The following is a 23,024-nucleotide window of genomic DNA, read 5'->3' on the forward strand; positions in this document are numbered from 1 at the left end:
AACATAGTTCTACGAAACCCGCCGTGTCCAACGAGAACCGGAAGTGGCCGCTGGCGATAACGGCTCCCTATCCTACAGACCCACCTCCCCTTTTTCATTCTTGGCCATGTGAGTTCTGGCAGGGAGGCGTCACGTGGTTCCTTTAAGAAGGCGGGGTCAGGTTGCGAGGGGCGGGGTAAGAGTGCGAAAGCGCGCCGGGATAAAGCCGAAGAGCGGGCGGGCGGACTCTTGACGGACAACAGCAAAGGGGGCGTGGCCCGGCCTCCCTCGCCGCCGCCCGTCACGTGACGCGGGCCGAAGCCGCGCCGCGGCCCTCCCTCCAATCCCCGCGCGCGCGCGTCACGTGGTGGGGGCAGAGGGGCGGCCCCGCGGCCGCGTTGGGTTAGTTGTCAGTGTGTGTGGCGGCGGCGGCGGCGGCGGAGGAGGCGGTGGAGACTCAGGTAAAGTTGGCGGCCGCGCCGGGAATTGCGCGCGGGCCCTTTAAGCGCCGGCCCCGCCCCTTCCCCCCCACCCCACCATATCATAATAATAAATTCCTTCTTTAATACATACTTATACATGTATATCTATATTTTGTGAGGGGATTTTTTTCCTTCCCCTCCCCTGGGCTTCAAAAAAGGAGCTTTCCGTGGAGGGTGAGTAGAAGGGGGAAAGTCCGGCCGGCAGGAATTGTTCCAGGAGGCGGTGGAGCGGCTGGGCCTTCCGAGGGAGGGAGGGGGCGAGGGCGGGGGAAGGGGGCGTGAGGAGGGGAGAGTTCCGGTCCCGAGCGCCACCGCGGCCTAGTCGGCCAGAGCGAAGCCGGGGACTTGCGTAGCGCGCCAGGCTGGGCCAGGGAGGGGCTGAGTCGGGCTGAACCAGGCGGGACCGATCCCCCCCCCGCGCTCAAACTTCTTCGAGGTCGATCCTTTCCCCACAACCTCTGGGTAGGTAAACTACCCCCCTTCTTCTTACTATGGTTATTACTCTCATCACTATTTTTAAAACATTCCTCCTTCTCTTCCTCGCCCCACCTTGAGGCCCTCTGGGCTGTTTCCGCTTCCAGAGAGCTCCGTGGACCGAGGAAAAGAGAAAGAGGAGTCTTTCTTTCCAACTCTCCCCCCTCCCCAACCACCACTCTAAATCCTTTACCGCAAACACAACCCCACCCTTGACTGCAAGCTGATCCTTCTTCCCGGACAACCAGGCCTGGGGGGGAGCTTCCTGCGATCGAGGTGGGGGAGACTTTTCCTTTCCTCTCTAGAAAGCCGGATCCATTGTTCGTTCCCCCCAAGACCGCTTGTTTCTCTCTCCCCTGCTCCCCACCAGGATGTAAAAAGCTGGTAAATCTGGCTGGTGGCGGTGAGGAACTGTGAGACTTAGACGACTTCTCTTTTCTGTCCCCACCGCCCGCAGATCTGTAAACATTCCCCAAGTAGCCCTTAAAAACCTGCACGTGGAAACGATTTAAAAATAAAAAAGTCAGGGGAGGAGAGAAAGTTCCTCAGTCTCCTCTTTCTTCTTTCTTTTTTGTGGGGGGGGGGGAGAGAAACAACAGCTTGTGCCAAGTTTGCAGCAGTGTGAGTAACTCTGAAGCTAGGTTGGGCTCCTTCTAGCTGCAGTCCTTTGGGCGCTGAAGTAAAGAGGTAAACTCCATTGTACAAAGCGGGACTACGGCGGATGATTCTTATCAGTGGCTACAAGTCATCATGGTTATATATTTCGTCCCATATCAAAGGCCTCTGAATGTTGGTTTCCTGAGGACCGGTGCTGCTGGAACTTCAGAAGATGAGTCTCATTCGTGGCTACAAATCATCATAGCTCTATTATGTCCTCCCTTATCAAAGGCCTCTGAATACCAGTTTCCTAAGGGTCAATGCTCTTGTGCTGATGCCCATCTTGTGGGCTTCTCAGAAGTGTTTAGTTGCCACTTTGAGAACAAGATGCCGATGGGCCTTTTTCCAGATCTTGCAAGACTCTTCTCACCTTATTACTTTGTAAGTTTGAGCTGCTAGTGCATCCCTTACTATAAAGTTACCTCATGCAAGTGGTACTTAACTTCTGAATAAGCTGTTAACTGGCTATAAAACTCCCCCCTTTATTATGCTAAATAATTTTCTGGACTGTTCCTTAAACTCCTAGCTGCGTCCTTGGATTTTAAAAATATTTTTGGATACTGCCTTTCCTTTAAAGAATTCAGGATGTGTTACCTTCCTCTATCTAACCCTCACTGTTTTTGCTTGAGGATGAAACAGCATAACTGACCTTGGTGAACATTGTGACCGAACGGTGTTTCGAATCCAGGTCTCCGAAGCCTGTGTTGCGCTGGTGCTGAACTTCCTTATCAGATTACTCTTGCAACTTTGTCTAGGACACTTTGCGAAGACCTCTGGTGCCAGGCAGACAGATGGGGCACTGAAAGAACCAGGATTCCCTTGGTGCCGGAAGCTTTCAATCCAAAGGGTGTGGTGTTTACGAAAAGAGACTTTCAAATACTGCAGAGCTTCTTCTTGTCCTGCCTTTAAAAGCTAACTACCACCATTCTCCTGAGGATTCGATGTCACTCAGTGGGGTTTGCGTAATGGTGTTTCTGCTGGTATTGCAGGACAGCTAGCTCATTTTTCCTCAAACCTTGGGAGTTTGTGTTGATCTCCGTCACTCTTCTCTCATCACTGCCCCCTCCGGCCAGGCCATCTGCTCCAAGTGACCAGTACCATTTCTAGGGCCTCCACTTTCCACATGGCCATTTCAGTTGAGATTTGGTGCCTTTGAGAAAGCTGACTGCCTGCAGCTCCATGGCCAGTCCTTGCTTATCCTACTGCTTCTGCCTCCCATCCTTCGAAAGGCCCTCTTTTTGTGCCAGAGAACTTGCATCAACACAGCACAAACACACGTGGTTCTGCTGTTCTTGCTATTCAGCATCTTCTCTTCTGCCTGGCTTCTTCTACCTAAGTTCTTGCTTCTCAGAAAGTGATTCTTAATAAGGTACATTTCAATCCTAACCATGCCTACTTTAGGAGTGATGAGGTCAATGAGGCTTGCTCCCAGGTAAGTGGGTTTAAGTTTGCAGCTTCTGTGCTTTTAAAAGACAGTAGATGGAACAGTTTAATCCTTGGAGCAATCCCTCTATAACCTAGGCTGCTGTTAATTTTTGTCTCACGGACAAGGAACAGAACCAGTGAGTGACTGCTTTGTTGTTTATTTATTTGTTTCTCCTTTCTGAGGCTTGGGATTTGTGCTAATATTCCTTTTCCCTCCCTTGCTCTTTAGAACAAGTTGTTGGACTTCAGCTCCCATCAGCCTCAGCATGCCCAATGGTTGAGGGATGATGGGAACTGCAGTTTAGCAACCTCTGCAGGGCCAAAGGTTCTCCATCCATGCTTTAGGAGTTTAAGGGCTCAGGCATCGCACAATGAAAGTCAACACTTTTTCCATTATGTCTCTCCTAAGGCAGTTCTTGTAACTAACTAAAATAATACTCTAAACCTTTTCATATTGAGAAAATAGAGTCCAGCAGATAAGATCCTTTTTAGGTGTTATTACTACCACTACTACTAATGAATAAATCATATTTACAACTAAATATATATATACTGCTGTAGACACAAAACAAGTTTCAGGGTTAAGGTGTAATGCTTTTTGTAAAGTGTGTTTTCATTGTGATCTCCTGTGCAGTCCAGTCCTATGACTCCAAACCACATCTCACTGACTTCAGTGGGGCTAAATCACAGAAAACTGCACCCTTAGGTACAAAAAAAATGTTTTGCTAAAGGGAAAGTTGCTTTGGTTTTTGTGTGTACCTGTGTTTTTCCGTCTATAGCTGTGAAGTTTGCCTGCTCAGGTTGCCAGAAGCCTAAACACCCTGTCAGCATCACTGGCCTTTCCCAGTATCTATTCTCTCCAGCAAACAATAACCATCTTTCTTGTTGCTTTGTTCTTAGAATCTTGGAGTCCCAGAAGATGCTTTGTGGGACCAGATCTCTTCTTTAACGTGGGGGTATTCATCACTAAAAGGTCTGTCAGACCCATGGCAGCCTTTCCTTCAAACTTATAAAAAGAAGGCTGCATATTGCTCTGGGAGACTTTGTTTGGAACACAGAAAGCTACTCAGTCCATTAGTCCAGCTAGCTCAGTATTGCCTCCACACTGGGTAGCAGTAGCTCTCTGTAGTTTCCAACCCTACCTGGGATTAAACCTGGGGTCTTCTGCAGGAAAAGGATGTGAAGCAGGGCTTTGAGGCATCTGAGGAACTTTTTCTTAGTGTAATGATTAAGCATTCAAGCTATGAGCTGAACATCAGCAGTGCTCTTGATTATCTTTGATATTATGGGGTGTCAGATATTTCCATTGGGAGAGCAACACTGCCTTATCAATTCGTACTGAATAGTAATAATAGGAATCCTAGCACTGACCAATCTTACTAATTATTTTAAAGATAGTTGAAGTAGTGTGGCTGAAAGGCTTTGAGTATTGTGTAAATATTGTTTCTAATGTTTAATTATCCTGAGTGAACTGAAACCAACAGCTTTTCATACTGGCCCAAACTGTGATCTTGGATAATAGTGGCTGTTCTCCTTTAAAGAAACCCATCACATCACATCCTTCATCTCTCTTTATTTTCTTTAGCTCTCTATATCAGTATTTTCAGGCTTTCCCCTGCACACAACGTATCTGGACCTTTCTGTGTTCTTTCTGAATTTCTTTTCTCTCTCTCCTCAAAATCTTCTCCAGCTTATCAGTGAGTTTCCGTGGTGTCCAGTCTGGTGTGATTACGCTGTTTAACTCTTATTCTTGATGGTGCAGTGATCCGTAGGGACTGAGAAATCTAGTTGGATTCTCTCCAAATTCCCAGCTGTGGGTACTGAGGGCACCTGGATAGACCCCTCTAAGCCCCCAGACTTGTGTGGGAATGAAACTTCTTGTACGGAAGCAATGGACAACTATAGATTTCTGTCATTGACTCGAAGGCCTACACACGTATAAACAGGAAGTTTATTCCACCCACGAGATGGAAGCCGCTGGCGTTGTAATACAGGAAGTGCACTGAGGCTCCTTTTTATGCCAACTCAGGGAGGTGTTTATGGTCAGGACCTGAGCATAAATAGCCCCACAGTGCTTCCCTTGGAAGGCCCTGTAATTTATAGGGACCGAAAAGGAGTGTAGGGGAAGAGAGCCACCTCAACGTCATCTGAGTATTTTGAAGCTGCATTATACATTAACTAATTGAAGCAGCATTAATTTGTAGGATTCAGCACAGTAGAAAGTGATGAAGGCTGCTGCTTTGGATAACTTTAGAAGGGGATGAGACAGATTGATGGAAGAGGGAGAGGCCTATTAGGCATGATGGCTAATTTGGAATCTGTCTGTCTCTGGATCCCTGTTGCTCTCACTTTTCTGTCCTGTTTTTGTGGCCGTCTTGGGACTTATCTGTCTGGTTATGTGGAGTAGGCTGCTGGAATGGATGCTAGACATTTGCTGAGATCCATCAGGGCTGCTCTGACTGGCAGCAGCTCCCCAAGGTCTTGGGCAGTGACGTCGTTCCCAACCTTTTTGGAAAGGTCTAAAAATAAAACTCTGTTATGGCATATTGCATGCAGAACAGGTTCATGCTAATTGTTTTTAATGTTCTCCCATCTTTGTTTTTTTTAAAACAAAATTCAAGTAAAACAGACTCTGGACTACAAAAGCCAGCTTATTTTAGCACAAATCATGGCTACAGGCTGCTGGGCTTAAGAGTTTTGTCTTCAGCGAGGTTTTCGACTTTGTTGAAGCTGTGAGGATTTGGAGGGGGGCCACTCTGTCCTGAAGCCATTCTGCAGAACAGAGGGTTAAAAGTCTGTGTTCTGTATGCAGAGCTGCTTAGCTCACTGCTGAAAAGCAGTTGTTTAGCTGGAGCCTGACCTCACTTCACTGAGTTATAGCTTTTCCTCCCTGCAAGGGAAGTTGACTTGTTTCGAGTCAGACCATTGGTTCATTTAGTTCAGAATAGTCTGTTCTTGACTGGTAGCAACTCTCCAGGGTCTCGGTCAGAGAGGGGTCTTTACCAAGACATTTTACTGTTCAAGGCAAAGACAGGGTGGTGCAAAACCCTCCCATATGGAGTAGCAGCAGAGTCTTTTGTCTGTCTTAAGGGCACTTAAGGGCAGCAGGCCTCCAAGGCCTTTCCTGCCTGCTGCCTGACTTCCTCTAACAGACAAGCTCAGTGCTAGAAATTAGCCAGGCGCCAGGTGCGTTTTGCGACTGTTGCCGGTCCAATTGCAACCACATGGAGGTCTCTGGGTGCTGGGCTAGCAACTGACATCTCCATCTGGCTGGCCCTTCCAGCTTTCTTAATCAGGTAAGCAGAAGAGCTTATTTGTGGCATTTAGATCCCACCCTTTTCTCCAAGGAGTCCGTGGTTCACCTCCCCCTCCTCAGTTAATCCCTACAATGGCCCTGTGAGGTAGGTTAAGAGGTTGCAACTGACTCTAGGTCACCCAGTGAGCTTTATGGCTGAGTGGGGATTGAACCCTGATCTCCAAAGTACTGGTCCAATACTCTAACCACTACACCACACTGGCTTCCTAGAGTCCTTCTGCTACGGGGCAGCTCTATAAATTAAGTAGGTAAATAAATACGGGGAAAGCAAAATGTCACTTACAAAAGGATCTGAAATATTTTCTTTGAAGATTGAATTTGTTATAATCTGGATTGTTTTATTTGATGTTTTAATGTGTTGTCAAACGTTGCTTTGGCTTTTTTTCTTTAAGATCTAGAACAGTATAGAAATGAAATTAATAATAATAACAAATCTAGACATGCCATTGTGGTGACCGCAACCTAGGTTTAATCGCCATTTGGCGATTTGCTTATATATCTGAGTTTGGTCAGGCTGGCTCTACCTGCTACCTGGGATCCTTAAACCTTGTTTGCTGGGGACTGAATCTAGCACCTTCTGTGTGTGCAAAGCATGTACCGTATTTTTTGCACCATAACACTCACTTTTTTCCTCCTAGAAAGCAAGGGGAAATGTCTGTGCGTGTTATGGAGGGAATGCCTACGGGTGGCATGCCTACGGATTTTCCTCCTCTAAAAGCTACGTGCGTGTTATGGTCGGGTGCGTGTTATAGAGCGAAAAATACGGTATGTGCTCTGCAGTCTGTCTTGTGTCCAGCAGCAAACAAAATGTTCATGTGGGGCAAGCAGGTCATAATGCTTGGTCCTCAGTTGCCTGTGGCTGTAGTCCATACATGAGATAAGAGTGTACAGGCAGCACGGACCCACCAATGGGAGTTTTTGTCCCTTGTTCCAGACCACTTTGTAACTTTGTCTGCCACTCCTGTGCTCAGTTGCCCCCAACATGCGCCGCTAAGGATCCCAAGACCCATGTGATCCGCTTGCCCACGACTCCCATCACCTGGGAATAATTGCTGTGTTTTCGTGGTCATTCTGCATGTAGATGCCAGAATTCCCTAAGGAAGAGTAGGTAGTTGTTGGAGAAAGCCTATTTTTCAAGCATGCTTTCCTTTCTGGTGGCCCCATAGAACTTTGTTCTTGCATTGGTGTGAGAGAAATGGTTTCCTTCTCTCTCTGTCCTGCTCTCCTGCAATCTCTGTTGGAAGCACAGTACCCCTATTGCATGGATGTGGCCCTTGGGATTCTTCCAAGACCCTGCCACTGCTCTGCACCCTGTTCAAGGGCTTTTCCCTGGCTGGAATGTACCATTTAACTGTGGCAATGCTTCTTGCCTAGCTGAATATAGAACGGTGTGTAGAGATCTCTGGTTTTTGTGTGGTTGGACTGTCGCTTACTGTCGTAACGCCTTTGGCCCTCCAGAGGTTCTTAGACTTCGGTTCTCATCACTCCCAGTCAGCACACCTGTGGTTAAAAAGGTAACGGGACCCCTGACCATTAGGTCCAGTCGCGGGCGACTCTGGGGTTCCGGCGCTCATCTTGCTTTATTGGCCAAGGGAGCCGGCGTACAGCTTCCGGGTCATGTGGCCAGCATGACTAAGCATGTTCTGGCGAACCAGAGCAGCACATGGAAACGCAGTTTACCTTCCCGCCGAGTGGTACCTATTTATCTACTTGCACTTTGACGTGCTTTCGAACTACTAGGTTGGCAGGAGCAGGGACCGAGCAACGGGAGCTCACCCCGTCGCAGGGATTCGAACCGCCGACCTTCTGATCGGCAAGTCCTAGGCTCTGTGGTTTAACCCACAGCTCCACCCACATCCCCACACCTGTGGTTAGGGAATTGTAATTCAGTAGCATCTAGGGGTCAAAACATCTCCCCGTCCCTGATATAATGTTAACAGTTGCATGTGTTACTCTGCCCATATCTTCCTCTGGCCCTGCAAATGTGGCCCCTGGAAGATTGTCTGTGAGGGAATGTGGCCCTTGAACTGCAAAAGTTTCCTCGCCTTCATCCCTACTGCAAGAAAAAAATATCAATATTTAGTTCTGTTGTTTCTGTTCCCCTGCAATCACCTAGTATAAACTCTGGCCATGCTTCAGCCCATGGAGTACCAGGGCCTCTTTACTCTCCCAAATGTTTTTTTTTAAAAACAGAAGGAAGGGGAGACTGATGAAAAAAACTGTCCCCCCTACTGGCCACAGTGTCTTGTTAACTCATGGGGGGGGAATTATCATTTCTAATAGAACCCATCGTTTAGTTGGATTTCTTTGTATCGGATTTGGCCAGCATTGGCCACTGTGAATAATAGCCTACTAACGAACTTAGGAAGTCAGGTCATTAGCTCATCCAGATCAGTAGTGTCTACACTGACAGGCAGCAGCTCTCCAGGGTTTCAGGCAAGGGAGCCTTTTCCCAGCATGACCTGGAGATTGAAGCTGGTGCCTCTGAGTTATGGTCCTCCTCTCAAACTTATTGGGTGTGGGTTTTATGAAATGTATGCTTTCTTTGATCCCTTGCATTCGTAGGCGTTCTTGGTTCAATGTATCTTCCAGAGTGCAAATTTCCAGAGTGTTTGGGCCACTGTTTTTAGGCAGGGCAGCACAGATTTATGAGGACCTCTTCTTGCCACTTTATAAAACTTTGCTTCATTCTTGTTGAAAACTGCTGTGATTCTTGTTGAAAACTGGTGTGGTTTTGGGGCCAGAATCTGAGCCCGAGGACCAGGAAAGACCCTGCTTCAACCCTTGCTTCAAACTCTGATCTTGCGAAGACGACTCCCTAGTTACCAGCTCTGAGGGTTGCTGGGTACAGCTCAGCCTGAGAATGTCGCTGCCCTGCTCTGAGATGCCAACTTGTCAAAGTTCCCTTTTTCTTTTCCTTTTTTGTTGCAACACCAACCTGTAACTTTCCATTGGTCATGGAAACTTTCCTTGAGGAGATGGGTTTTATCAAAGGCTTTTTCACCCAAAGCTGAGAACAAGCTTGGAACTCTCCCCTTTGAGAACTGGCGTGAGTCTGAGGGATTTGAGGAGTGGACTCTGCGCCTGGGACATGCGAGTCCTCGCAAGCTGATGGTTTTAAGAAGGCAATTTGTACCAGGATGTGGGGCAGAACTGGGAGAAAGAATACTTGACCCCTTGACTTAAGGCTGGGGTGGCCAACTCTCAAGAGGCTGTGATCTACTCACAGAGTTAAAAACTGGCAGTGATCTGGCAGTTCAGGTCAAAGTTGTTGAGCTTCTTTGGGGGGAGCCAGTGATCTGCCACTGGGTGTGATCTACCGGTAGATCATGATCTACCTGTTGGACATGCCTGACTTAAGGGATCAGGAGTTGGTTCTTCCATGTTAATCACAAAAGGGGATGTGTTGGCAAAATGTGGCTGGGCCTCTGCTTGTTCGTTTCCTTAAAAAAACCTTTTCTTCTTCTTCTCTCCCCTCCACAGAGTTCTACCTTGTAAATACTGTTATTTGTATATACTGTAAATGATGACATCGGTGGGCACTAACCGAGCCCGGGGAAGCTGGGAGCAGACGCAGAACCAGGCACAGCACAAACAGAGGCCACAGGTGAGGGCGGAGCAGGCCAGGGTGTCCATGGAAACCAGTTGGCTTTGGGAGGGGAGGAGTCCTCTTGGCTCCCTCACCTTTTCCTTTTTTCCGTTGTGACTAAGAGCACGCTGGCCTAACGTCTTTCCCACGAGACAAAGGAAAACTCCTCCGCACCCTTTCGGGCGGCTCTTAGCTTGCATGCTTAGGAGCTGAGGCAAAGTTCTGGCTTTGTGGGCACAGGAAGAATCGGAGGGAGAAGGGAAGACCCTTCTTACGCTTCTACCTTTTTAAAGAGAAAACAGTGTTCAAACTTTCTTGATACGTGTGGCAGGTGAAAGGACTAATTTCCCGGCCACTGATGCTGATCCTGTTGGGATATCTGGATAAAACATCTGGTTGCCTGGGCAGTGAAAAGCTTTTGAAACCTCCCCCATTGATAAGCCCAACCAGTTGCCTATCATTCATTTTTATTACAGTTTTCAAACGTTTGGGTTTTTTTCAAAGAGGGGAAGAGAGATTGCAAAAGGGGACAATATCTTATCCTTTCTGTTCCAGAACCTCTGCTTTTCCATTAATCTGCATTCCATGGAAGCATGTTGTGCTATTGATATGTATAAGAAATAGAAAATTAATACCAGATTAATAAGAGAGATTAACATAGAGAATTTGAGCTCTTATGTTGATAACCACAACATGCCCTTATCCTTGTTTAACAGAGATCAGAAAAGACACGATGGGAGAGAATTTAAATAAATCTCATCCCTACTTTAGACTGCACTCTGGATCCTCACCCTTAACTGAGGACTAAAACCTCTCAGTCTTAGTCCGAGTGTGTTAGTCCCAGTGTATTTGTACTCAGCTTCTTAGCCAAAAAGCAGAGCAGCTTACACAAACCAGTCCCTGCTCCTTGGGTTTACAATATCTTAAGACAAGGGTTAGTGAGAGAAGACGCAAGCTCGGGTGCAAATTCTTAAAGTTACAGTTCTGAATAACATAGTTATATAGTTGTGTCTGTATGAGAAAATTCCCCCTTATCAGCTCTGAGCAGGTGATTAATATCTAAGCCAGTAGGGCAAGGCTTTACACAGCTCTTCCCTCGTAACTTCATAGTGGGAGCTTTGTTGCTTTGCCCTCCTCCCTCACTGATGTCTGTGGCTGCCTGGCCTTGGAAGTACCCAATTCAGATCTGAGGGCAGAGCGAATGGCAGTGTCAAGCTCATTCTTTACTCAGGCAACTTCCCTGCTCCCGGCCAGACGCCCAACTTACAGGGCTAACTTGTTGTCTTTCTGCCCTGTTTCATTCTAACACTTCCACCTCTGGCCCCTGTCTCCACAGGCCACTGCAGAGCAAATCCGACTTGCACAGATGATATCCGACCACAACGATGCTGACTTTGAGGAGAAAGTGAAACAAGTAAGTTTTTTTGGGATGCTGGAGGATGTGAGGAGAGGGGAAGACTCTTTCTCCAAGGAGAGTGTGCCTTTTAACTCCTTGCCCTACCAGCTGTCTTTGATGTCTCCTGGGAGAGAGGAACACGATGGACACACTCATGGCTGCTTTGGATAGCTTGAGGGAGGCACTCGGGTTCAGGGGTTTGAAGTCCCGTGACTGGTGACAGGTCCCAGCCGAGTCGACGGGTGGGCTTATCCTTTGTTGCTTCTCCCTCGGCAGCTGATCGACATCACGGGCAAGAACCAGGATGAGTGTGTCATCGCCTTGCACGACTGCAATGGGGACGTCAACAGAGCCATCAACGTGCTGTTGGAAGGCAACCCGGACACGGTAAATCTGTGGCTTTGCAGGCTCGGTTAGCAGAGTGGCGTTGCGGGTTGCAAAGGCCTTTTTTATTCTCTGTTGGGCAAAGGGAGTAGCATTGGGGAGGGGAGAAGGGCAGCCCATGTATAGACCCCATGTCTCAGAAGACGAGGCAGTTCACAGTCTACTATCTGTGCTAGACTACAATTCCCATCATCCCTCATGACTGGCTGTGTTGACTGCAGCTGATGGGAGTTTGAAAGAGGAGAGAGAGACCCAGGAGAAAAGCTGACAGAGTGAGGCAGATCTGCAGAGGGCAGATGTTGAAAAGTCAGGTCATGGGGCACTATGAAATCTGTGTAGGATTCTGTGGTTTAAATTAAAGTTAAGTTGTGGGTCTAAGGCAGGCAGGGAGAACAGCAGCCCAAGGGGCTTCATGCCCCACTCCAGGCCTCTCAGCTTAGCCCAGGGGTCAGCAAATGTTTTCAGCAGGGGGCCGGTCCACTGTCCCTCAGACCTTGTGGGGGGCCGGAATATTTTTTTTGGGGGGGGGAGTCAACAAATTCCTATGCCGCACAAATAACCCAGAGATGCATTTTAAATAAAAGCACATTCTACTTATGTAAAAACACACTGAGTCCTGGACTGTCCGCGGGCTGGATTTAGAAGGCGATTGGGCTGGATCCGGCCCCCGGGCCTTAGTTTGCCTACCCATGGCTTAGCCCTTGGAACACTTCCCAGGCCACACCGCTCCCTAGCCCTGCTTGGCATCCCAAGCATTTGTGGGTGGCTGGAATGTGTCCTTGAGCTCTGATAATGCCTCTCATCTGTATGGGTGACAAGGGCATGTGGCCCTTGGAAGGTTCCCCAGGCGGAAATGCAGCCCTTGGGAAGAAACAGGTTTCCTACCCCCAACCTGAGAAGACTGAGGATGACTCACCTGTTCATCGGCCCAGGCCCAAATCTTGCGGTTCTCCTCTCCTTACATTCACGGCCCCCTCTGCATACTGCTTCTAGTTGGCAAAATATTCTGCTGCCTTCACTCCAGTGTTGATTCCTTCTATGAATTCTCATTTTAGAAATGTGAAAAAATGAAACCTGGTTGATGCAATTATGCTTTCTGCCCCCCTCCCTCACAAAAAATGTCCAGAACTGAACTGGAATTTTAACTCTAGTCGATATCTAGCAGGTTTTTCTTTTTTTCCAATGAAATTTTTATTTTCCCAAATAAAACTTTATAAACTTTTAAAAGCAACAACTGGTTCTACAATGGTTCTACAATACCATCTTTGCAACTAATTTAAAATGCACGAACACACCCAGTACACTGTTTTATAGTGGTCAGCACAAGTATATGCATCTTTCCTGTTTGAAAAATAATATTTTTTGTAAAGGAATATTTTTTTAAATAAAATGACAGTCACCAACTTCAATGAAACCTGTAGAATGTTTCTTGCATGCATCTGTGAAATTGAACGTGTGTTATGTGCGTGGAGAGTGGGAATAAATCTTGCCTCTCCCTTCGCAGCACTCCTGGGAGATGGTTGGGAAGAAGAAGGGGGTTTCAGGACAGAAAGACAGCGGGCAGACGGAACCCAGCGAAGAAAGCAAAGAGAACCGAGAGAGGGAGCGGGACTTCAGCCGGCGACGAGGTGGATTGCCAAGAAGGGGCCGAGGGACGAGCCGCGGAAGAGAGTGTACGAGTCGCGACTTTGTGTGGAATAGCTGCCGGTGTGGGGTGGGGCAACGAGACGAGAGGAAAGGTAGCAGATGGTTAAAACCTCACGGCCAGAGATGTGCAGCGTGGGGGCAGTTATAGCTTCCCTGTCTTCCCTGATGTACCTGGCATTGCCGTGCACGGAGCTTGAAAAATAACAGTCACATTTTGAATTCCTGCTCCACACTTCCTTTATTTTTTAATAGTTAGCTCTGCTTGGGCGTCAACAAAGTGTTTCAAACATCCAGGTGTTTTGGGTAATCGGGATCCTTAGGGTTTTTTTTTTTTTTTAAATTGAGACTTGTTTTATACAAATGCCGTTTCACAAGCCAACTGTGAAGATGTGTTTTGCTTGGGTGTTTGTATCTTCTTTAAAACAACAAAAAAGACCACCCAACTCCTTTACAACATCTGTTTCACAACCTATGGGTTGTATTTTATTTTCATCTAAAGACCACGTATCTCCATTCCTTTAAAAGCAGATGGTTCGTTCTAAAGACCCTCAAGGGAAATTGAGGACGCTGAGTCTGTAAAATTTAGACATGAGCCTATTGCAGGGCAGGGCTAGGAAAACAGGAACGGTGTGGCGTGGGTTGCTTCTCCTGCAGTAGAGGAAGGGGATCATGTGTGGATTGTCACCGCCCATCTCTCCCCTGGCAAGAGGTTGAACTTCCGAGAGGGTGCACCTGGTGGGCAGGGCAAACCCTTGGCAAAGCCGGCTTCTGCCAGCTTCTCTGCAGCTCGCACAAGAATCCTTAATTCATTCAGCACAGCACTCAAGCCTTGCGCCCCCCCCCCATGCACTCAACACACTGGAAACTTACTAGTGTGGTTTTGTGTCTTCCAGTTCGGGGCCAGGAGAATGGACTGGACAGTGGCAAGACAGCCGGACCCACTGGAAGAGGCACAGAGAGAGGGCGACGAGGCCGCGGGCGAGGCAGAGGTGAGAGAGGCGGCTCAGCAGCCTGGATAGCTTTTACAAAGAGGACTGGAAATTACCATGGAGGATACTGCTGCCAGTGGCTATTTGGCACGGTGGCTGTTTTCTCCCCCTACTGTCGGAGGCAGGGTGTCTCTTGAAAACCAGTTTCTGGGAATCAGGTGTGGAAAGTGAGACTTTCAGGCTTCCCTTGCTTAGCTTGTCCGCTTTGAGAACAGGATGGATCAGATGCACTTTTTGTAAGACCATAAAATCAGGTGATTGAGTGGTGTATAGAATTAAGTATGGTGTGGAGGAAGTTGTTCTAGAGAGGTTTTCCTCTCTTAGCACTAGAATTCAGGCTCATCAAACAAACATCGGAAGACTCAGGACAGACAAAGAATAAATAAATCCTGATTTAAAGTGCCTTTGAATCCATCCCTCCTGCCGTACGGTGGGCTGCATACCAGTAGACCCTTTCTGGCTCCTTCATAGCTATAAAGGGGGGACAGCGTATGCGACAGAAAGTCTTGGCATCGTTGGCCAACTGAGTCCTGCAGCTGTGATAGCTGACTGGCTGCCTCCGGTGATCAAACAAACAAGGTGTTTGATTCCTAATCCGACTGCACCCGAAAGCAGGCAGGGGAAGCTTTTTCAGCCTGGAAGTTTCATTCCCACATAGGGAACCTTCTGGGGGCCACAGTGCCCCTCAACCCTGGCCCTCAACCATGCCTGCTGCAGATGGTCAGAGTTGGGAGCCCAATAACTGGAGGGTCGCAGGTTCTCCACATCTAGAATATCCCACGTTCTCCCACCTTCGTTGTGGATTTGAACTCTGGCACTAGTCCAGCTCTCTGTCTCAATTTGGTACCTACAAGGTGGGTGGTTGTATCAGTAGGCTCATTTTTGCTTTGCTTTAAAGGAAGGCTGGGGTCCTCTGTCTCCGCCCCCCCCCCAAGTTGTTGGGGGGCTGACTTACATCATCCCCGACCAATATCAGCGATGCATGATGGAAGTTGTAGTCCCATCCTTGGTTCAAAGGAGTGAAATTGGTGGGGGAAATAAGAGATGGGTGAAGATAGAAGACACTTTAAAATCTGGTTTAGTTTACCTAGAGGTGCATCCCGGGTCCAGTAAGGTTTTAAAGCTGCCTGTTTTTTTTGTTGCAGGTGGATCTGGAAGGCGGGGAGGAAGGTTTTCAGCCCAAGGCATGGGGTAAGCTTCGCAGCCTTTGTCTTAACTCTATTCTTGGGCGGGGTGGGCAGAGCTAGAGAGTTTATCTGTGACCAGATGACACACATCTGTGGCCTGGATAGGGGGAGGGAAGAGACTAAAGGGTCAAAGCAGGACAGACGTGCCCTTGAGATGTACGCTCAAATTCCCCTTTCCTCACCCACCCTGTCTTCCAGAACTTTCAACCCCGCGGACTATGCCGAGCCCACGAGCACGGAAGAAGGCTACGGGAACAGTAACAGCAATACATGGAACAACACCGGGAGCTTTGAGCCGGACGACGGCACGAGTAAGTGACCTGGGCGCTTTGTGCTGCCGCAGTTTGGGGCCAGAGTTCAGCACCTGTCAGTAAAAAGGCCAACAAGTGGGTCCCCTTCAATACAGCTTGCCTTTCTTCAACATAAAGGGTTGCATTTTATCAAGTCAGCTTGTTGGTCCAGCCATCCCAGTATTGTCTAGGCTGGTTGGCAACAGCACTCTGGGTGTTGCAGGTAGACACCTTCCCCAGAGATCCCTTTATGTCAACACAGCTCAAAGCTGTAGTCCAATAACAGCTGGGAACCCAACTCCCATCATCCCTAGCTAGCAGGACCGGTGGTCAGGGATGATGGGGACTGTAGCCCAACAACAGCTGGGGACCCAAGTTTGAAAAACACTGTTTTAAATGGAGACTGAGGGTGTGGGGAGAGAACCACCATTCCCAGCACATGACCTGCCATGCTCCTGTGTGATTGAAGTCGCCCAATTCTGCCACCTAGAGCCACTTAATGCCTATCCAGTTGCCCCATCATGCCCTTGCCCTTTTACCCAGCCATTTTACTTGTGCTTGATGCTGTAAAAAAAAGGCTGGTTTTTATTTCTGTTTAAAACTGCTTTGGGTTTCAGTTACAATCCACGTTAAGCGCTTCGGATCCATTTTCGTATTTTCGATTGCAAAACCTGTGGGGAAAGTTGCATTGGAGTTTGAGGGTGTCCCTGGCAAGTCCTAGTGCAGGGTTGGAGAGCCTGTGGTAGCCTGCAAGCCTCTGGACTCCCAGCTCCCATCTTCCCTGAGCTTTAGCCACACTGGCTGGGGCTGGTGGGAGCTGGGAGTCTCAGCATCATCTGAGTGCATCCCATCAGCTACTCCTGGTCTTTAGGGTGTGGTGGGTAACCTCCACTGGGCAGGGGTGAGTTGGGTCCGTCAGCCTATGATTTTAACGAAGGTTTCCCAAAGCTTTTGAGAGGGAAGAGAAATAATCTCCACCCACCGCTCCATTGCACACCCTTTCCATCTCTTTCACCAACAGCATAACTTCAGGGAACTAAAGTTTTAAACGCAGGAAGCTGCCTTCTAATGGCTTAGACCAGAGCTTCCCAAACTTGGGTCTCCAGCTATTTTTGGACTCCCATCATCCCTAGCTAGCAGGATCAGTGGTCAGGGATGATGGGAATTGTAGCCCCAAAACAGTAGGCAGACCCAAGTTTGGGAAATCCTGGTCCATCTAGCTCAGTACTGTCTACACTGACCGGCAGGCACCCCCCTCCCAGGGTTTCAGGCAGAGGGGGGCCTTTCTGCCAGTCCTACCTGGAAATGCCCTTGGGGATTGAACCTTGGATCTTGCCTCTGAGCTCTGGCCTTCCTCCATAAAAGAAGACAGCAATGTCTTTCTGCTTGGACAAAAAGACCACTTGAGGTTTTTGAGGGAAGGTTCCCTTACCTGGATGTGCAGTAGAAATGTAGAAGCGGGGAGAGAACTGCAGTGTCTTAACTTTTCTCTTGGAAATAGATCCCGCTGTCCTTTGTGTGTCCTGAGCTACACACAAAGGGGACACAATGGGGACTGTTAAAAGTTGTCGCTGGAAGGGGACGACCCTTTTCATTGGCCCCCAAGGAGGGTTTACTTGTCCACAGTGTCTACAGAACGCACTCCTCATTTCATACTCCCATGATTAGTTTGTAGTATTAAGTATATTTTTTTAATTTTAACAATATCCACAGGTATGGTGGGCGGCAGAGTAGTCTTGGGGTGGGGAAGGGGGTGGCGGCAGCAGCAGCGGCAGAATCGCCTCACTTTTCTCATTTCTTAGAATACAAAACCGTTTTCACTGTTTTTACCCCGTTCTTTTTTTCCCTTTTTCTTTTTTTCTGTTTCTTTTCAGGAGTTGATTACATTAGGGGTGAAGGGTCAAATTATCCCCGAAAATTTGACACTGCTCCTGGTACGAGAAATCCAGGTGCACTAATTGCCCGGGATCTCTTTATTTATAAGTTGGAATATATCTGTGGATATGTCATTGTCTCGTTCCTCCCACTCCACAACCCCTGCCCTCCTCCATCTTTTTCCATCTTCGTTTGGTTTCATTTAATGAATATGTGTACGTTCTTGCCTGTGCTTTTACTAACACTGACACCCCACCCCACCCCGCCTTCCCCCACACCTCTGTGTTTTTCTGTTTTTGGGGCGGGTGGGGAGATGAGTTTGCATTCCTGGCTGTTTTGATTGCACCCTCCACCGGCTGTGGCTGTCCCTGTTGTGGTTCCCCTCTCCTGGCTCTTTAAAGCTCTTGCATCTTGATTCGAAGGCCAAGTTTCCTTGGGACATAAGCTCAGAATGGCCTTGTCAGTTCAGACCAAGGAGTCCATCTATATTTCTGGTTTTTTTCCGGGGGGGGGACCAGCTAGGTGCCTCTGTTGGGCTCTCACAAGTGGGACTGAAGGTGACGGTCCCCCAGTATCTGGCATCCACAGGTACACTGCCTCTAAACACAGAGGTTCCATCTAATTGGCCTTCTGGGGAGCCAGTGATGAGGCAATTTCTGCTGCAACGCCTTCCTCAAGATCTACAGATGGTTCGTTTGCAGTTCCAACTGGTGGGTAGTTAACACTGGTGGGTTCTTACAATCTCCTGGTGGATCGCTGGCCAGTTGTTGGCAGGCGGCTGAGATTTCTTTCAGAGAAAGTTGGGCAAGGCCTTGGTCTGATCCTGTGAGGCCATTTCTTATGTTCGTAAGCAAGAGTGCAGACTTGGGATCACTGAAGACAGGTTAGGGATCACTTGACCATGAAGAGATCCTGAGTTAATCCCCTTCTGCAACTTCTAAAAAACTCACCGATAGCCTGACTTGCGGGTGCAGAGTGGGGGGGGGGGGAAATAGACTATGAAGAGGAAGCAGTCCTGCTACACAAGTCGGGTTTGCTAGCCATCCAGGGACCAAGTATGTGCAGACTTCTGCAGATTTGGCGAATGCTGACAGGGTGTTGAATCTAGCGAAGGTCTTGTGTGAGTAAAACCGCTCAAGCTGGCCCAGCGGAATTTCTCCTGGCACGCCACCTTGTTCTACTTTTTTTGGGGGGGGTTGGAAGAAACCCCAGAGCAGATTGGGGAGGTGGGGGGACGTGAGTGGCAGGACTCCCAGCTTGCATCATCCCTGGCCCTTGGCCTTGCTGGCTGGAGCTGATGGGAGTTGGGAGGCCCGGGGGGTTACGCACCTGGATTAGACTGAGAGAGAGAAAGTGTGGGACTGCTCCAAGGTCTCTCGACTAAATGCCTGAGAAGCGTGGGTGTGGGTGGGTGTGCTTCAAGTCCCCTGGTCCAACTCCCAGCTGTAGTGCCTTGCAGAGTTTTCTTTTCCCCCCAGTTTCAAGTCTTCATATCTTTTCCCTTGCACTTTTGGCTAATGGCGCTATGTGGGTTTTTGAAAAAACAAAACACACCTTCAGGAGCCAGCAGAGTGTATTCATGTTTTTAAATGCCCATGGTCAATAAATGAAGATTTCAAGGAACAGGGAAGTGACCTGAACAACAGCATGGGGGGCAGGGGGCTTTTTTATTTAGTAAACGTAACCTTAAAACATGGGAAAGAAATGTATCTTGGCTTGATTCAGCTTTTTCTTAACCATTTACCCAACCTTCCTCTTTGAGATGGTAAAAGACCTGCCTTCGCTTTCATAGTGCTGAAAGCAGATTTTTGCAGGGGGGGGAGACATCCGAGCCAGTCTCTTGCAGGACGCACGAGCATCGTGTAGTATTGAGTTATTTATACACTGCTTAGACACTGTTGTAATTAAGCAGTTTATAAATCTGTAAGAACACACACGTATGCAGAAACAGAAACTTCCGTTGACCTGACCATTTTGTACGGATCCTAACCCAGTGGCGGCGATTTTCTGGGAAAATTGGGCTTTTGCAGGACTTTGGGGAGGGGTAGTGGCAGGAGGAGGAATGGGCAGGGTCGAGAGATGCCACGTTTGATTGCAAGAGAGCAGTGGAACTGGGCCGGGGGCATGTAGAATATCAGTAGGGCTGTCCATCACTGTTTGTTCCTAAGGGAAGAGAGTTTCAGGATGGGGTCAAGGAAGACATCTCTTTTCCCCACAGTGATTCCAGGGTCCAGCCTCTTTGCTTTGGGGTTCAGTGGGTGGGGGAGCTTGCATGGTGTGCCCATATTTTCTCCCCCCTCCCCCCACCCCAAGCTTGTGTCTGTCTGGGCGAGGGGCACCAACCTGCTTATCTGCTTGCAATGCTTCTTGAAAATCACCCCCTTTTCCCGGGAAGCACCCAGGATCCGCTTGTACCAAACCCCCTCCCTGTTTTGTTCTTTGCCAGGTGCGTGGAGGACGGCGACGGAGGAATGGGGGACCGAGGACTGGAATGAAGATGTAGGTACACCCCAGCTCTTGCATAGCATCCCTTTCTGTGTGCGCTTTGCCTTCTCTAACTTGGGGTCACCCTAACTTCCTGCCTCTCCTTTCCTTCCCCAGCTTTCAGAGACCAAGATCTTCACTGCCTCCAACGTCTCCTCTGTGCCTCTGCCTGCGGAAAATGTGACCATCACGGCTGGACAGAGGTGGTCCATTTGCGCCTGCCACAGTAGCTGGGTTTCAGTTTAGAAATGAGTTTCTTTTTGGTGGCGGGGCTGGGGGGAGAGAGCAGGGGAAGAAAGCAAACAACCATTGCCCTAGCCAGGATGTGGCGGACAGGCCTGTAGTCCTCCAGATGTTGCTGGACTCTCCAACTCACTTCAGCCCTGGCCGTACAGTGGTACCTTGGGTTAAGTACTTAATTCGTTCCAGAGGTCCGTTCTTAACCTGAAACTGCTCTTAACCTGAAGCACCACTTTAGCTAATGGGGCCTCTTGCTGCTGCCGCACTGCCGGAGCACGATTTCTGTTCTCATCCTGAAGCAAAGTTCTTAACCCGAGGTACTATTTCTGGGTTAGTGGAGTCTCTAACCTGAAGCGTATGTAACCCGAGGTACCACTGTATGACCAGAGGTCAGGCAGGGCTGTGTCAGGCCACCCTGGGAAGAATTCAGAGGCGTGCTATTACAATCCTTCCATCAACGGAAGCAGTTCTGCTTGCCAGATAGAACAATCTTACTGCTTCTCTCACCGCCCCATGTACTGTTCTGGGTTTTCTTGCTCCCGTCCCCTAAGCTGACTCCTACCAATGGTTGCTCTGGCTCCTACCAATGCAGTTCTTGAGTCCTCTCCATCTGGCCCTTGGGACTCTTCCACCCCCCCCCCCCCCGATTGCACAACATCCAGAGGCACATTCCTCACCAACAGTCCTCCTTTGCGCTCTTCTTGGGAGTTTTTTGTCTGGCTGGAATGTGTCCTTGAGCTCTGATAAAGCTTTTTTTGCTTCCCAGGATGGAGGATAGAAAGAGAGGGGGGCATGTGTAAAAACTAGGCTGCTGCACAGAGGGAAAATTCACACTCCTTGTTCTGTCCACATTTGCCTCTGTGCCCCCCCCCGTGGCTTTTTTTGCCTGAAAAAGCAAAAAAAAAACAAAAAAAAAACAAAAACAAAAACCCAAACCCAACACAAAACCCACAACTTTCTCCCTGAGGTGTAAGGTCTTTTGTGCCCTGGTTTCTGTGTGCGTTTGCTTCCCAAGACCATACTGTAGCATAAACTGAACACGAGCAATTTCACCGTGGATGCCAGATCAGAGACTAAAGTAGCCTCCGCCAATGGCCGGGTTAACACGGGCTGCTGGGAAATGTAGTCCAAAACATCTGGAGAGTGGCATGTTGGCACAGGCAGCATCAGATGCATTCAGCCACCTCAGCAGCCTGCTGGTGTGCCCAAGATCCTCTGCCAACCCTGCCTGATTCTACACTGCACAGTAATTCTGTGCAAAAGCAGATCAAAGAATTGTAGAGTTGGGAGGGACCCTGAGGGTCATCTAGTCCAACCCCCTTCAATGCAGGGATCTCAGCTAGATCATACGTGACAGGTGGCCATCCAACCTCTGCTAAAAACCTCCAAGGAAGGAGACTCCGCCATCTCCCGAGAGAGAGGGCCCATTCCGATCAGTTCTTACCGTCGGAAAGTTCTTCCCGATGTTTAGTTGGAATCTCCTGTCTTGCAACTTGAATCCATTGCTTCAGGTCATACCCTCCGGAGCAGGAGAAAACAAGGTTGCTCCACCCTGCATGTGACAGCCCTTGAGATTTTTAAAGAGATAGCTATCGTATCTCCTCCCAGTCTCCTCTTTTCCAGGCATACCTAGTTCCTTCAACTGTTCCTCATAAGGCTTGTTTTCCAGGCCCTTCGTCATCTCGATTGCCCTCCACTGCACACTTTCCGGCATGTCAGCATCCTTCTTAAACTGTGGTGCCCATAACTGAACACAGAACCCCAGGTGTGGTCTGACCAGGGCAGAATAGAGCGGTACTACTACCCTCCTGGATTTGCACACTATACAGTCATACCTCGTGTTATGTCTGCTTCACCTTACGTTCTTTCAGGTTACGTCCCGTGGCGACCCGGAAGTACCCGAAAGGGTTACTTCCGGGTTTCGCCACTTGCGTAGATGCGCAAAATGACATCACATGCATGCGCAGAAGCGGCGAGTCGCAATCTGCACATGCACAGACGCACTGCTGCGGGTTGTGTTCATTTCATGTTGCGAACGGGCCTCCGGAACGGATCCCATTCGCAAACAGAGGTACCACTGTACTTTTGTTGAGGCACCCCAGAATAGCATTGGCTTATTTTGCTGCTGTTAACTCATGCTCAGTTTGTGGTCTACTAAGATCCCTAGACCCTTTTCACATGTACTGCTGGAAACCCAGGTGTGTCCCCCATCTTAACATTTATGCAGCTGGTTCCTCCTGCCCCAAGTGCAGAACCTGACATTTGATCCTATTGAAATTCATTTTGTTAGCTTTAGCCCTGGCATGGGGCATCCCTTTTGGTGCAGGAACAGTGGTGGGCTGGCCAGGCCACTCACCCAACCCCTTGCTCACGGTGACGCTTCTGCCTCCTTCCTAGAATCGACCTTGCTGTGCTGCTAGGAAAGACCCCCTCTTCTCTGGAGAACGAGTCGCCCAACCTGGATTCCTCGCAGGCACCTGCCCTCAGCCAGCCGCTGGTGTTCAGCAATTCCAAGCAGGCTCCTATATCCCAGCCCAGTTCGGGGAACACCTTCCCGCACCACGGCATGGTAAGGAAAAGGACAAGCCTCTGAACCTTGCGGTCGTGTTG

The 23,024-nt window shown here is 48.8% G+C and overlaps 1 protein-coding gene across 34 annotated transcripts in view; it reads left to right on the forward strand.

The window, feature by feature from the left end:
• Positions 1-269: 269 nt before the first annotated feature.
• The window catches only part of UBAP2L (ubiquitin associated protein 2 like), a 49,068-nt gene continuing 26,313 nt past the window's right edge, over positions 270-23,024 (forward strand). For 12 of the 34 annotated variants that reach the window (XM_083476970.1, XM_083476975.1, XM_083476992.1 and 9 more), the window contains exons 1-12: positions 321-440; positions 9,817-9,940; positions 11,259-11,336; positions 11,595-11,705; positions 13,207-13,375; positions 14,243-14,338; positions 15,484-15,529; positions 15,724-15,836; positions 17,690-17,764; positions 20,137-20,189; positions 20,292-20,377; positions 22,812-22,983. In XM_083476970.1, coding sequence (XP_083333096.1) covers positions 9,857-9,940; positions 11,259-11,336; positions 11,595-11,705; positions 13,207-13,375; positions 14,243-14,338; positions 15,484-15,529; positions 15,724-15,836; positions 17,690-17,764; positions 20,137-20,189; positions 20,292-20,377; positions 22,812-22,983 — 1,083 coding nt within the window. In that variant the 5' untranslated portion in view covers positions 321-440; positions 9,817-9,856. Of the gene's footprint in view, positions 441-555; positions 636-760; positions 924-9,816; positions 9,941-11,258; positions 11,337-11,594; positions 11,706-13,206; positions 13,376-14,242; positions 14,339-15,483; positions 15,530-15,723; positions 15,837-17,689; positions 19,365-19,452; positions 20,190-20,291; positions 20,378-22,811; positions 22,984-23,024 lie in introns of those variants that run through there. The other 22 variants (XM_083477003.1, XM_083476971.1, XM_083476983.1 and 19 more) reach the window with 16 other exon arrangements.

The sequence above is a fragment of the Podarcis liolepis genome (genome assembly GCF_965112155.1).
Source record: "Podarcis liolepis genome assembly, chromosome: 15".
Lineage (NCBI taxonomy): Eukaryota > Metazoa > Chordata > Lepidosauria > Squamata > Lacertidae > Podarcis > Podarcis liolepis.